General features: G+C 55.9%; 1 protein-coding gene across 1 annotated transcript; it reads left to right on the forward strand.

Annotated features, from left to right (window-relative positions):
- TIMM17A (translocase of inner mitochondrial membrane 17 homolog A (yeast)) lies at positions 3,128-14,324 on the forward strand. Its single transcript, XM_018060875.1, has 6 exons — positions 3,128-3,333; positions 7,375-7,474; positions 7,597-7,660; positions 10,885-11,013; positions 11,612-11,722; positions 13,831-14,324. The coding sequence occupies exons 1-6, from the start codon at positions 3,308-3,310 to the stop codon at positions 13,914-13,916; spliced, it is 516 nt and encodes a 171-aa protein (XP_017916364.1). The 5' UTR covers positions 3,128-3,307; the 3' UTR covers positions 13,917-14,324.

The following is a 15,273-nucleotide window of genomic DNA, read 5'->3' on the forward strand; positions in this document are numbered from 1 at the left end:
GTGTCTTCAGGGAAATTCAGCTCCGGCCGTTAGGAGGGGTCCTGTTGCAACGGCCTGGCAGCTTTTGCTCCGGTGCTTCCACTGCGGGTCCACCTTGCCGTCCTGGACAAGACACAAGGACCCCCAGCCTCCCGTCGCAGAGTCCCGGGGCCGCCCACCACGCAGCGGCATCCATCTTCCCTGGCGACGTTCCACCCTAAGCCAGAGAGAGACAGCCACATGTCGGCACTTACTGAGCCCAGGGACCAGCTGGGAGAAAAACTGGCCCTGGCACTGGGCGCCCGCTAGTCTCACTTCGGGATGGGGCTGGAGGGGGAGTGGGCTGGCTGGTGGAACTGGAGTGCAGGGGCGAGCGGGGAGGGGGAGCAGGGGCTTCGGGGCCCCGGGGCTCCTCCTTTTCAGAACACATGCTGATGAGTGCTGACTACGTGACAGGACCGGGGCCTAAGAGCAAGGGGTGTTACTAAAGACAGGAAATCAGTGTGTCCTGCCTTCCCGGAGCTTCCAGTCTCGCGGTGAAGACAGTTAACAGACAAATACTTTCAAATAATTTATTGAAAAACAGAGAGCTCACAGAATGTCTCAGAAGAGAAGCGCAGGGGCGGCAGGGGCGCAGCAGAGAGGCTAGCTCCACGGTTCACGCTCAGGCTCCCCGGGCAGCTGACCTGGTCCCCTAGGTCCTGGGCCCACCGCTCACCCCACACGGGTTCTGGCCAGCCACCTCCTCCTCTGAGATCCAGGTCCGTCATCTGTCAAATAAAGACAGCACTGCGCCAGCCTCGGAGGGTGGCTGTGGGCATCAGATATAAGGCGCGCGGTTAATACGGCTGACGGGCAGTGAGCGCGCAGTCACCAGCTGCAGGGGCCACGATCGTGCACACCAACTCCGGGCCTGGGTCCTGTCTCCGTACCCCACCTCCTCTCATCCACACGGGCTCGCACGAATGTGCGTGTGCGCACACTCGCCGTCTACCTGGTTCTCAGCGTTCACTCACTCAGTCACTCAAGGCTGGTGGTTTAGATCCCTCTCCCCCCCGCCCCTCACCAACCAGGCCCCGTAGAGAAACACGGGAGTAATTACAGTGCGGTCATTCTGTTTCAAACGTGAAACCGATTGAGGCAAAAGACACCTACCTGTGCTATAGGGGAAAGTATCAATGAAACAGGAGAGGGGAAGCAACTGCCCAGAACTCCAGGGAGACACACTAATCTTGTGGGGAGTCAGGTAGCCCCCAGTGGGCACACCAAGGCCCTGGGCTGGCCTAGGGGGCTCCGGGGGCCGTGTGGTCAGCAGTGTCTCTCGCTCCCACCCCCCGACCGTCTGTCTGGGCCTCTCTCCCACCCAGAAGAGGTGCCGTCTTCTGTGACCGGAGCTCTGGCACCATCCCAGCCAGCTTCTCGACAGGGCAGGTGAACGCGGCTCTGTCCAGCCCTGAAGAAGGCTTCCTTCTCCTGAGGCAGGGTCACTCGGCCCAGGGCACCTGGTTTCAGAAGTCGTCTCTTCCTGCAGGTTCTAAACTCAAAATATAAAGCAGAGCTTCCACACTTGCAGGGCAGGACTCACAGCCTCCTGATCAAAGAGTGACAGGATTATGAGGCAGCCTGGCCCCCAGAGAAAACCCAGCATCACTGTACCAGAGGGAGGGAAGGCCCGGGACCCCACACCCTGCCCGAAAGGTGTGGTACAGGTGGCGGGCAGGGAGCTAGAAGCAATTAACTAATGCTTAGAGTGGCTCTCAGCTGGACTGAGTGGACCCAGGAAAGCCACATTTTCAGGACTATTGGGTGGCAGTATAGTGTGGCAGATAAGGCCGTGTCTCCAGAGTCGAATGACATGGGCTCAAATCTGAAATGTGTGCCCTTGAGTGAGTTATTTACCCTTTCTGAGCTGCAGGAAATGGAAGACAAGAATCCTAGAAGTACCTGGAGAAAGAAGAATGCTCACTGCAAGCACCATGGAGTTATTGAAGACGCCAAATACGATGGCGCACACAAAGCAAGGGACGCTGTGAGCACTTGGTCTGTCCGTAACGTTTACGGCCTCCCCAGCTTCCTCCCCGTCAGGGAGGCCGGAGGTTCCTCTGGCGAAGCAGACTCTGTCTCTGAAGCCAGCCCCTGGCCTGGCCCACACTCCTGGGAGGAGCGGAGAGCCCCAAGAGAGAGGGCAGAGGGCACACATCTTCCTGAAAAGAGGGTGGGGGGAGGGGGGAGAGGGCAGAAAAGAGCCCACCTCCCCACCCCCACCCCTTCCCAGCCTAAACCCCCATCAGGCCCCAGTCGTAGACCAGAGCCCCAGACCCAGAGCCGGAGGTGGTGCCAGCCTCACTCATCCACAGCCATCAGGCCAGGTGGGGCTGGGGGCGGCGACCTCCTGCTGGGTGGAGCTGTTGAGGCACCCAAGCCTCTGGCTCACTGGAGCTCAACCCACTGGGGAGTAGGACCCTCTAAGGGGATGTTGGTTCTGAAAACGTGCATCCCTCTGCAGGTGTGAGTGTGGAGAAGGCTTCTCCCTTGCATCCTCCACACAAGATGCCATCAGTCTGTGAGCTCACTGTACATCGCTATTACCCTGGAGGGCAGACAGTCTGCTCAAGTGAGGGGAGAGAGAGCTGTACCTTTAGTGTCCTGGAGCGTGAAGACCCCTGCTCCAGGGGCAGTCCTGCCTCAGCCTTGTCAGGAGACCTGCTTATAGCAACGGTTTCCAAGGGGAGACCTTCTCATGCTCCGGTGTGTAGAAACCCCCACGGGTCACAGCGTCCCAGATTATCATAAACATTTAAGGGACACCCACTACTTCCCGGCGCTGAGAGTCAAAGGACCTGGGCACTGCCTGCCCTCACGGAGCTCCGGGGAGTCGGTGGGGCCTCACCCACCCAGACGAAGTAGGTAGCATTCACCTTGACAGCCAGGTGCTAGAACAAAGAAACGGGTCCAGGAGTTAGGGGAGCTCTAGCGGAGCGACCCGGGTGGGTGACTTCAGTGATGGGTACCTCTCCGCACCTGGAGCCCCGCCCCGCCCCCGGCACCCTACGCCCCGCCCCCGGCACCCTACGCCCCGCCCCGCCCTCTGCGCCGGAGCCCCGCCCACTCCCAGAGCCCTGCCTTCCGCCAGGAGCCCCGCCCCCAGCCCCGCCCTCTGAGCCGGGGTCCCGCCCTCGCCCCGCAGCTCAGTCCCCGGCTCCGATTGGCTGCAGCGGGAGGCGGCCAGCCAATCCTCGCAGAGTCTAACGCTCTCCTCCTGGGATCACTTCCGCCGCCGGGCCGGCCCCGCTCTGTTCGCCCGGCGTCGCGGAGCCGCGGAGGCAAGATGGAGGAGTACGCGCGCGAGCCCTGGTGAGCCTGCCTGCCGCCTGCCCCGCTGCCGCCTTCGGCCCCCGATCCCCGGGCCCCCGCGCTCCCGGTTCGAGGCCGCTCTCAGCTGCGGGCTGGGCGGCGCCAGGGGCCGGGGGCGCCCGGACGTGAGCGGCCGGCTGGGGCCGCCGGAGCTGTTCCCGGTGACCTTGCGGCGGCTCGAGGGCGCCCCGGCTCGTCTGTGTCGCCGCGACCCCTGCCCGGCGGCGTGTGGGGAGCATCCCCGCTGCCCGCTGGCGATCCTGGGCTCGTCCTTGCGTCCGCGCGGCTCGCCCTGCGAGGGGAGGCGGCGGTGTCCTGGGAGGGTCCGCGTGGCGCGGCGGCTGCGGTCGGGCGGTGGGGAGCGGGCGGTGGAGGGGGCCCCGCGTGGTGGGGACGGGACGGCGCGCCCAGGAGAACGGGGAGAGTAGAGTGTGCTCTCCAAGTCGCCGACAGCGGTCCGTTCGTTCGTCTGTCCCAGGAATGAAAGCGTGGAGGAGTTCAAGCCTTCTGGGGTCAAGAATGACAAATCAGGTCTTGTTATTTGAGTTCTTGTGCAAGAGTGCAGGAGCAGGAACCAGGGTGTTCTCCAGCTGTGTGAAAGGGCCCAGGGCTTTGACACTGCCCGAGCTAGCCAGGCTGCTGCTTCGTACTGTTGTCCTCTCTGAAATGAGACAGAGTGTATGTTTCAGCGCCTCCCAGCTCTTTAAATTTATCTTCCCCAAAGACAGTGGCCCCCCTTCGTGGGTGGTGCTCAGGTGTGCAGGGCTCAGCGCGGCACCGCCGTTGTCGCTTGCTCCTCCGTACGATGTGACAGGGGGTGGTAGGAGGGGGAAATATGTGACTGTGTTGGGTTAAAGATTTTAGAATACTAAATTTCCATTCTCTATTCAGTTTGTTCAGTCTCTAGGTTGTGTCTGACTCTTTGCGACCCCACGGACGGCCGCACACCAGGCTTCCCTGACCTTCACTAGCTCCTGGAGTTTGCTCAAACTCATGTCCATTGAGTCGATGATGCCGTCCAACCATCTCATCCTCTGTTGCCCCTTTCTCCTCCTGCCCTCAGTCTTCCAGCATCACGGTCTTTTTCAGTGAGTCAGCTCTTCACACCAGGTGGCCAAAGCTTCAGCTTCAGCCCTTCCAGTGGATATTCAGGGTTGATTTCTTTTAGGATCCATTGGTTTGATAATCTTGCAGTCCACGGGACTCTCAAGAGTCTTCTCCAGCACCACAATTTGGAAGCATCAATTCTTCGGCACTCAGCCTTCTTTATGGTTCAACTCTCACATCTGTACATGAATACTGGAAAAACCATTGCCTTGACTGTACGAACCTTTGTTGGCAAAGTGATGTCTCTGCTTTTTAATACACTGTCTAGGTTTGTCACAGCTTTCCTGAAAAGGAGCAAGTGTCTTTTAATTTCATGGCTCCAGTCATCATTCGCAGTGGTTTTGGAGCCCAAGAGAAGAAAGCCTGTTACTGTTTCTACTTTTCCATCTGTTTGATGGGACCCGACGCCATGCTCTTGTTAGTTTTCTGAATGTTGAGTTTTAAGCCAGCCGTTTCACTCTCTCACCTTCATCAGGAGGCTCTTTAGTTCCGTCCTGAGTATGTCATAGCTTCATCTTCATCTTACTCTTTGATCACGTGTTCTCAGAAGCCCTTGGTCTGTGGTAGAAAGAATTTGGGGGGGTTTGTATTTGAATTGGTTCTATCAGTACCTGTGTGATCTTGCTCAAAGCGCTTCATCTCTTAGCCTCTGTTCTTCTGTGAAATGGAGAGGAAACAGGAATATTCATTTGCAAAGTTAAAAGACTAGGCACTCTATAAGGGCCTCCCTGGTAACTCAGATGGTAAAGAATCTGCCTGCAGTGCAGGAGACCTGGGTTCAATCCCTGGGTTGGGAAGATCCCCTGGAGTAAGAAATGGCACCCCACTCCAGTATTCTTGCCTGGAAAATCCCATGGACAGAGAAGCCTGGTGGGTTGCAGTCCATGGCATTGCAAGAAGTCGGACACGACTGAGCAGCTAACACTTCACTTCATAAGGAAATAGGCTGGCTTTCCAGAAGGTAAAGCTGTTTGCGTCATAAACCGCCTAAACCATGTACTGTGCAGCCACTCAGTCTTCACTGACTCTGCGTCCCCATCCCCTTGGACTGTAGCCGCCAGGCTCCTCTGTCCATGGAGCTCTCCAGGCGAGAACACTGGAGGGGGCTGCCAGTAGGCCTTCAGGGGAGCTCCCCGACTCGGAGACTCAAGCTGCGTCTCCTGCACTGGGAGGAAGCTTCTTTACCACGGAGCCGCCGGGAAGCCCACCGTATTGGGCGTTTTAAAAATGTTGACTTTTGATCTTGTGATTCGTTATTGGTTCCCTGTTGCCCTGTGTTTGCCTGGCATTTATATTTAGGGTCTGGGCTCAACTTAGCTTTGTGAGGTAACACTGATTTCCGCAGACGTGGTTCAGAAGCTGTTTCCATCTTGCATTTGTTTTATTATTATTTTTTTTTTCATTTGTTTTAGACATCATCTTGTGGAATACTGTGGCTGCTCTCTGATCTGAATCCTGCTGTTTTTTACTGATTTTTAAAATGCTCATTTCCGTTCTGATTGTAGGATCATTAACCTTTTACAGCTAGTGACTCTCCTTTGTCTTTTTTTCTTTTTTTCTTGGCTGCACCAAGTAGCTTATGGGATCTTACTTCCCCAACCAGGAATCAAACTCGGCCTCAGCAGTGAAAGCACCAAGTCTTAACCCCTGGACCACCAGGGAACTCACCTCTATTAATGTTTCTGCCGGTTTGAGGAAAATCCCCTAACCCTTCTCAGTCTCAGAGCGCTGCCTCCTCATCCTTCAGCGAGAGGTCGGGTTGCCCCTGGACTGGGCTGCCTTTAGACTCTGACTCAGTAGGCTGTGGGTGGAGCCTGCCCAGAGCCTGCATTTGCCGGTTTTGCTTTCCGGCTCGTTGAAGGGAGCCTGGGGTAGCCAGGCCGGGAAGCATCCGGCTGATGGTTGGGTGTCTGTTGCATGAGATCTTCATTCCGTCCCAGCCTCTGGTTTGTATTAGGCTTGGAGAGGACAAGGTGTTTCAGCTTCAGGGCTTTGTGTTTCTATCTGGCAAAGTCAGAAATCGCTCATCATTCAGACTCTTCAGCAGCAGCGACGCGCTAGACTCTCATGTACTTGAGCAGGTGAATCGCCCACTTCACCCTGGAGATTAGAAAAGACGCTCATTTATGAACTGGACTATTCACAGACTTGTTTTTTCTTTTCGCCATGCCTTGCAGAATCTTAGTTCCCCAACCAGGGATGGAACCCGGGGCCACCACAGTGAAAACGCTGAGTCCCAACCGCAACCACCAGGGGATTCCCATTCCCAGACTAAGTTTTTAGTGAGCCAGATTCCTGGAACATCAGTTCCATTCCACTGATGGAATCCATCAGATGTCACTGCGCTGCGTGCGCTGGGGAGCTGCATTTGGAGACCAGGTTACAAATTTAACCTCTAATGATCAGATATGAGAGGTTACCAACGTGCTTAGTGGATCTGATACAAACTAAAGTTCCAAGTGCTAACGTGGACTCAGTAAACCTGAAAAGAAGTATTACTGAAAAGAAGTTTTAAAATGACAATATTAAACGGTGTGTCTTCTTCTGCGCTTGTTGAAGCCTGATTCTTTGGGTCTCAGCTTTAAATTTTGCTCCTTCTGGAGAGCTTAGCTTGATCGTGAGGCAGGTGGATCACCGTTTGGTTGTTAGTTTGCTTTGCGCCGTGCCAGCTTAGGGTAGATGCACCAGCAGCTGAGTGAGCAAGGGAGCGCTGTGAACAGCAGGGAGCTGAAGCCACTTCCCTCCCTCAGCTTGGAGGACTTGGGCGGCACAGCTCCACCTGTCTGGGATCCTCTTCTCTGTTCTGTGGGCCGGCCGTTCCTGGTTGCCGTGGGCCCTGCACTGGAGTCTGGCGTGTCCCTTGTCAGCAAGGGGTTCTGTGGCTTGTAAATGAGAGCTGTGCTCATCTTGGGCCTTTCCCTTTCCTGTCCGTAGCCCCTGGCGCATTGTGGACGACTGCGGTGGGGCCTTTACGATGGGAGCCATAGGTGGTGGGATCTTCCAGGCAGTCAAAGGCTTCCGCAATTCTCCGGTGGTAAGTGGGCGACCAGCCTCATGGTCCCATCACGTGGTCGCTGTTTGCTAATGTCACTCGGGCCTGTCAATGGGTTGGAAACATGTTATTCTCCTGATACATCTCCTTTTGTTCCCTTACAGGGAGTAAACCACAGACTACGGGGGAGTTTGACAGCTATTAAAACCAGGGCTCCGCAGTTGGGAGGTAAGCAGAGTGTTGCTGTTTGGACTCCAAACATTTTTTTCTGTGTTTGTTTGTTTTTAAGATGAAGCTCTGTTTTTTGTCTTTTCTTTTGTAGGTTTTACGAGTTAGTGATCTTGGTTAGTTCTAAATAACTGCTTGTCCCCTTCTGAGGGTTCTTGGTTCATGATTCATTCTAACAGATTGCAGCGCCCAGCTGGAGCTCTGCCTCCAGAAGCTTGGTGGCGTTCTGCCTCTGTCGGTCTTTGTCCTATTTTCCCCTCTTGTCCAGAAGGAAGACGGTGTGTCCACAGCTTAGGTTTGTGAGTCTGGAGTGATAGTGTCTAGGGTAGCGTGAAGCTGATGAGTATGAGTGGAAGGGTCGGGGTTCACGAGCGCTTGGTGGGACTGATGGGGCTCCTCCCATCAGCTCCTGGGCGTCAGCGCAGAAGTGGAGGAGATGTTCCTCACGCTCTTTAAGCCTGGTTACTCGGAAGCTGGGAGAAGAGAGGGCAGGAAAGCTGGACGCTTGTGTCTGCTTACAGAGACGCCGTCAGGCCAAAGGGACCACATCCAGCACGGAAGCAGAGCCAGCTCCCAGCCTCCGCTTAGTCTGTGCGGCGGCGGAGATGGTCCCTCTCTCCTCTCTTCATGCGGCAGAAGAGATGGTCTCTCTCTCTTTGTTTTATAGCATTTTTTCTCTTTAGAAGGTGGTAGCTGGCCTATGTTGTTTATTGAGTGCCTGTCGCGTGCTGAGCTTTCCAAGTGCTCCATTATTTTATTTAGCCCTCATGGCAACACGGAAGGCAAGTAGTAGTATCTCTGTTTTCCAGCGGAGGAAATGGAGGCTCCAAGGTTGATGTGATGGTGTATCTGTTTCCTGTTCTTCCCACTGTGATAGTTGGACACCTTGGAGAGTAAACTGACTCATTTTCCTCTGGTCTAATGGTTACCACGTTGTTCAGGGGTGATAAGTAGTAAAGACGTACACACCCCACCCTGACTTTTGATAAATGCAGAGGCCCTGTGAGTGTGAACGGGCGTCTTGAGAGGCTGCTTCTATCGCGTGCGTTTTCGCTGGATAAAAGAACAGCTGACTGTCGCAGCCAGGGTCGGCCTGAGGGGCTGTAGCAGCTGAACACGCGATGGGACCGAAAACGGACGTAAAAACTGAGGAAACCTGAATTCACTATGGACGCCAGTTAGTAATGTACCGGGTTTGGGACTTCCTGGCGGTCCAGTGGTTAGGGACCTGCCTTGCAGTGCGGGGGACACGGGCTCAATCCCCGGTCAGGGATGCACGGGGCGGCTGGGCCCGCCGCCACAGCTGCTGCGGCCCTGCATGCGCCGAGAGCCCAGACTGCAAGAGGGGAGGCCGCCACGGGGAGACCGCCGCCCACGGCAGCTGGAGGGGAGCCCCCTCAGCTAGAGAGGAGCCCCCTCAGCTAGAGAGGAGCCCGCCACAACTAGAGAAAGCCCTCACCCAGCAAAGAAGACCCCGTGCAGCCAAAAAGAGCGAATTAAAAAACATTATTTAAAATAAATGCAAATACTGGGGTGCGCTTTGAATTTAGTTCAGGGAGTATAGACTGAGCTCTTCCAGCCAAGTTCCTGGGAAGGGCACCGTGGGAAAGCCATAGCTGTGTCCTGAAAGGTCTTCTATTTCCAGCGCGGAACCAAGATGCTTTGACACGTCCCGTTCTTCCAGCCCGTCTGTGCACCTGGACTCGTCCCGAGTGAGAACAGCACTTGGAAGCACAGTCTGGGCCCTAGCATCGTTGCTGTGGGCTGTGGCCGTTCCCAGGCCTTCTTAGGAGCGCCCTGTGTATTTACCTATGTGCACGTGGGCCCTCTAACAGCTTAAGCACACGTACACGTTTAGACCTGTCTTCTGTATGTCTGTCTGCATTGGAAATCGGGTTCACAGTGACAGCCCTGATTCCAGTCCAGGCCCACAGAGTCCTCCTCCTTTCTCCCTTTGTACACCTTCCTCCCTGCCCAACACCCTTCGACATGGGCACATGGACCCCCGTGCCTGGGAGCATCCCTCCTGTGGACCCCTGCTCACCTGCCCTGGCCGCGGCTGCCCTCTCGGGCCCCCGTCTGCATGGACCAGTCCCATTCTCGTCGGCCCCTGGCTCACTCTGGCAGGCATCCTTGGGGTGGGAGGTTCAGACCTTGAGGAGGAGTGGAGCGGGCGGGCCTCGTGTGAGTGTGGTCAGGTGACTGACAGCCTGGGCGTCGTGTCTCGCAGGGCAGGGCCCCCCTGAGCTGGAAGGGGTGACTCAGTCCTGTCATCTGGAGTGTCTGGTGCACGGCCAGTGGTGAGCAGGCTGTTGCTCAGCTGACTGGTGGTAGCGTGCGGGGAGGAACAGAGGTCTGCTGATCGGGCTCAGACCCTGGCCCTGGCCAGCCCCGCCCTGCATCCGGAGGTTTCAGAGGGTGCGGGATCCCAGCACGAGGGCTCCTCACATCCTTTTTCTTACTTTTTGAATTGTAGTAAATACAAGCACCCTTTCTGTGGAGCGCACGCTGTGTGCTCACATTAGAAGACTTGGAAAACAAAAGCACAAAGAAGCTGACTCACCTGTTACCATCTGTTACCATCAGCCCCTGGAGCTGCTGACAGCGGAGAGCTCGGTGTCTCCTGCCTAGATTCCGTGTGCACTCCTACACTCGCACGTGTGGGTGCTTGTTCTTACAAACCAGTCACCGTCTAGGAAGAGTTTCAGGGTGAAGTAATCTGACTGAGGGTTGCTTTCAGCTTCGTGCTTGAGGAGTGAAGGTGGAAAGGAGTGGGGAAGGCAGTCTCCATCCCTCGCGGCGGCTCCATAAGTCTTGCCACTCACGCTGCCCTATGCTCTGAGTCTGTGACGCACTGCAGAGCACCTGGGTGTCTTCTCTTTCTCACTGCGGCCTTTCAGAGAGCAGGTGCTTAGTGGCTCTGACTGAAGAAAAGGAAGAGACGAAAGGGGACGCTGTGTTAAAGGACGGGAGGCAGGTCCGCCCGCTCTGCCGAAGCGGCTCTGAGTGTGCGGAGCCCGGTCCGCCGGGGCTTCCGGCCGTGGCGGCTCACTGATACAGCCCGAGCTTTATTAGAAAGACACGCATTCTGACTCTTGTTCAGCCCTTAGTTAGAGTGCGGGAATTTAAGAACATAGTGGTGTTGTTTAAGCTTGTTTTTGACTATAACGTTTAAAGTGTAAGATTAGAACAGTGAAGTGTGTTTTGTTCCCTTAATTAAACAGGGAGCTTTGCGGTTTGGGGAGGCCTGTTTTCCATGATTGACTGCAGTATGGTTCAGGTCAGAGGGAAGGAAGACCCCTGGAACTCCATCACGAGCGGCGCCTTGACCGGAGCCATCCTGGCGGCGAGAAGTAAGACGCGCACGCGTGTTGCCATCAGACCCCGGCGCGCCTGTAGCGGCGGAACCGAGCCTCGTGGCAGCCGGTTTAGTGTGGGTGCGGGTGTGAGCTGGGCAAAGGGGAGGGATCTGTCACTTGGAATGTTGAGCGTGTGAGCACCTAGAGCTCCGACCAGTAACCGCCGAGGTCGGAGCCGCTGACGGTCCAGTTCCCCCCGAGCAGCTGTGACGGGGCCTCTCCCCCCTGGGTCTGCACTGAGCTGTGGACCTGCCGCACAGCGCTGTCAGCGTAGAGCGCAGAACCTTCCGGGTCCCGGGGTTAGAGCAGCCCGGAGCTCCTCTGGGCCGGGGGCTGAGCCGGGGTCACCGGGGGGGCGGGGGGCGAGCGTGTGGACTTTGTGGGTCGTGACGCCTCTGTCACAAGCACTCGACTCTACCGGCGCAGCCCGAGAGCCACTGCCGACCGCACGTGAGCGCACGTGCGTGTTGTTCCGATAAAACTTAATTTGCATAAGCAGGCCGTGAGCTGGGCTTGGCCTGTGGACGGTCTGTCCGTCTGTGCCCTGACGCTAACCTGGATCTCTGTCTCCCTCCCCCACCAACGCCCTCAGACGGGCCAGTGGCCATGGTCGGGTCGGCTGCCGTGGGTGGCGTTCTCCTGGCTCTCATCGAAGGCGCTGGCATCTTGTTGACACGCTTTGCATCTGCCCAGTTTCCCAACGGTGAGTCGTCTCTCTGGTAGCACACAGCTCAGGCATTTGGAATGAAACAGAGTCTGTCTGCTCGGATGTGGCCATCTGAGCTCCATGCACGATGGGCGCGTGTACTGGGCTTGGTGAGGAGTGTGGGCGCAGGGGCAGTTCTGGTTGAAAAGGTCGGTGTGGGCGCAGTGGACTGTGTGTGTTCAGAGGAGCACCGAGCTCGGCGCGACGGCAGATGGCCTGCCCTGACCTTGCTCATGGATGTCAGGCCTTGTCAGCACTCGTTTGCTTCTTGTAAGAAATTGCTGATCATCTTAGAGCTGTGTGAAGGGAGGTCCTGTAGCTGTGGGAGGCTCGTGGTGGCCAGCCTGTGTCCTGTGTGTGCGCGCGTGTGTGTGTGCGTGTGTGTGTGTGTGCAGGCGTGCACTGGCCACCAGGGGCAGTGGGCACATGGGAGGCTCATGGTGGCCAGCCTGTGTCCTGTGTGTGTGTGCGCGCGTGTGTGTGTGTGCAGGCGTGCACTGGCCACCGGGGGCAGTGGGCACATGGGTCTGGCACATGCTCAGAGGAGTGAGGCGAGACCTGGGGGTGGTGCTTCTTGGGGCGGGTGACCCCTGGTCGGGGGCTCGCTCTGGAGCTGGCAGGGAGAGCTGTTGACGCTGGGAGTGTGGCATGGTGCTGCCTGCCCCTCCTGTCCAGTGCCGGGGAGCGTGGAAGGCTGGGCCACCAGCACGTGACGTGGCCAGGCGGTGTCTGCTCCACAGTCAACATGTGCGGGTTCCTGGAAATCAGAAAACGAGAGTTGTCTCAACAGGGACGTTCCTTGACGTCGTAAGGCAGCAGAAAGACACAGGATCATTGAGTGGGGATGGCGGTTGAAAGTTATTTTTGGAGCTCGGAAAATATCTGGCCCAGAGCTCGGAGCTGGTCACAGCTTCCAGTTCGGTTCAGTTTCCCTGATGCGGGGTCTTCTGGGGCAGGGCTCCCACAGGCCTGCTCAGCGCGCCAGTGGGTGACCCAGGTGACCCCTGGCCCTCACGCCTCCCTTCTGTTTTCAGCCATCAGTTCTTAATATTCTGTTGTGATTTTGCTTTTGCTTTTCAGTTTAACACTTTAGTTTGAAAGATTTCACATAAAACATCAGAAAAGTTGCATATTTTCAGGAATTCGGAAATTGACGTAAGGAGAGGTCAGTCACACCATCTTGTGGGAGCGAGTCTTGTTTCCCTCACTTTAGGCTTCTGTCCTCAGAAGGAATAGCTGAAGGAAATGCTGTTGAGCTTAGACTGAGATGTTTCCAAAAAGCTTTGTGGGGGCGGAAGTATTTGGAAAGTTAATTGTGTGTTTCCAAGTAACTTACATGAAAAACTCTTAAAAAATAAAACTGAATCCAAATGGCAACAAGGCTGATTTTTGGTTTATCTTTTTCACCCAGTGTCTCCTCCAGCTTTCTGGAATGAACATATTTTAGAGTGAAGAAGAGCAATCACTGGGGTGAATGGAGCTCTGGAAAGAGCCCTCTTTCCTGCAGGCCTCTTCCCCCAGTCCTTCAGCCTGCCCTCATGCCCCTGAGGGAAGCAGGGGTGATCGCCACCGTTACAGGCTTTCTGTTAAAGAGCCATGTTCTTCCTTGGGTCAGGCAGGCTGTGCCCCCCTTCGAAAGCACCAGCTGCTGCACTTAGCGTCTGTGTAAGCTGGGGGCGGGCCTGTCTTCCCACTGCAGAACGTGCTTCTTGCGTGCATCAATGTATAGATTGTGTTACTGAGTTCTCTTGAAATATGACTGAGGTACTTAAACTTGGTGAAATGTCGGGAGGTGTGAGAGATTGGTGCGGTCTTGACACGGCAGCTCGCTCAGCAGTTGCTTTAAAACTGGCGTGCTGCCCCTTGCTGTCACTAGGCCATCGGACTGAGAGGAGCGTGTAGAGCCGTCCATCGGGGGTGGGGGGGCTGCCTATACTGACACCGAGGAGGCGGGCTCGTGGGAGTCGAGCAGCCCCACAGACGTCCGATTACAGCTCGAATGTACCAGCATTTCTTTTTGAGTTGATTGATTTGCTCTCTACAGAGACTTGTTCCTTCAAACTACAGAGTATTTAGGTGGCATCTAACTTCTCTCTGAACTGCAGGGCCTCCATTTGCTGAAGACCCCTCCCAGCTGCCTTCTGCGCAGTTGCCAGCCTCGCCCTTCGGGGAGTATCGGCAGTACCAGTAGGACTTCCCTCCCGGACTTGCACAGAGGGAGCTCAGTCTGAGGACGGATGTCGGAAGATCAGGTTCAGTCTGGTTCTGAAACCGCGGTGGGGACAACTGTGGCCAAACAGGCTGTGAAGAGACTTTCAGCACCTTTTTCTATTTAAAGGAACATGGTTGGGGTGGCGGGTGGGGTGGGGTGGGAATCTTAAAAGATAATACATTTATTTATTCACACTTGGATTGCATTTGTGATCAAAATAAATGTCTAAAATCCTTAGAAGGAAACACAGTGAGTGCTTAGAAGATGAAGGACCGCACGGCAAACAGCCACGAAGCGTGACTTTCCTCGGGGGGCTTGTCGGCCTGTCTTTGCTCTGTTAGTCGAATAATAAAAAATGCCTGGAGATCGCCCTCTCTTTTAGGATGAGTTCTAGAGTTCTGCATTTCATCCTCAAATTCCGACAAGGCAGAGTCCACTGAAGACTGCGCGGCGGCCCGCAGGTCCGTGCACGGCGACGCGAACTCCTTACCTTCGAGGCTTCTGGGTTTCGATTCTTAATCATCAGCAAAGCTTCCTTCCAGTAAACCCAGCTCTGTGTCAGAGGTTCGCGGAGCAAGTAATAGCGCTGGAGAAGGCTGGGGTCTCCTGTGCTGTGTGTGCTGGAAAGCATATCAAGTCCAGGTTGTTGCAGTGTGTGGCAAGCCCTTGAAGCTGATCTTTGTAAGGGGTGTCCTCTGCGGTCTGGTTGGGACTAGAAACAGATCGGCAGCTCAGAATCGGCCACTTTGCTGGTGGTGGAAATGCCCAGGGGCCCTCCCGAAGCCAGGCCGTGGCTCTTCCCCACTGCCTGCCCGGTGTGACTGCCGTGTGTGTGGTGAGCTCAGTGCTGCACGTGTAGCAAGCGCTGAATTTACTCCTGCTGGTGTGAGCTTTGTCTGTGTGGTAGAATACACAGGGCGAAATGCTTCTTTGAACCGTTAAGTGTACAAGTCGGTGGATATAAAACAGCGCACCAACCACCTTCAGCATCCCACAACTTCTGCAGCAGCAGCTGGGGGGTGTTAAGCCCCCCAACCCCACCCCGCCCCCCAGCTTCTGGCAGCACAGGTCTGCCTCCCCTGGGCACCTAGAGTAAGCAGAGCCTGTGCCTTCTGTCTGCCTAAGTTGCTGTTCGTCTAGGCCGTCATTCACGCCTTTGGGCGGCTGAGTAATAACACCGCATCGTAGGCAGAGACCACATTTCATCCCTCCATTCTTCCGTGACAGACGTTTGAGTGATGCTGCTGTGGACATGGGCTTGTGGCTGTCTGAGTCCCTGCTGGTGGTTCTTCGGGGCACATTCCTAGGAGTGGGACTGCTGTGGGTGTGGTGATTC

Source organism: Capra hircus, chromosome 16 (genome assembly GCF_001704415.2).
Source record: "Capra hircus breed San Clemente chromosome 16, ASM170441v1, whole genome shotgun sequence".
NCBI lineage: Eukaryota > Metazoa > Chordata > Mammalia > Artiodactyla > Bovidae > Capra > Capra hircus.

Excerpts from the sequence above, each read along its gene's own strand:
- TIMM17A (XM_018060875.1), top strand. The coding sequence starts at position 3,308 with ATGGAGGAGTACGCGCGCGAGCCCTG. Across the intron at positions 3,334-7,374 it reads GAGTACGCGCGCGAGCCCTG|CCCCTGGCGCATTGTGGACG; the intron begins GTGAGCCTGCCT and ends TCCTGTCCGTAG. Across the intron at positions 7,661-10,884 it reads CAGGGCTCCGCAGTTGGGAG|GGAGCTTTGCGGTTTGGGGA; the intron begins GTAAGCAGAGTG and ends TTAATTAAACAG.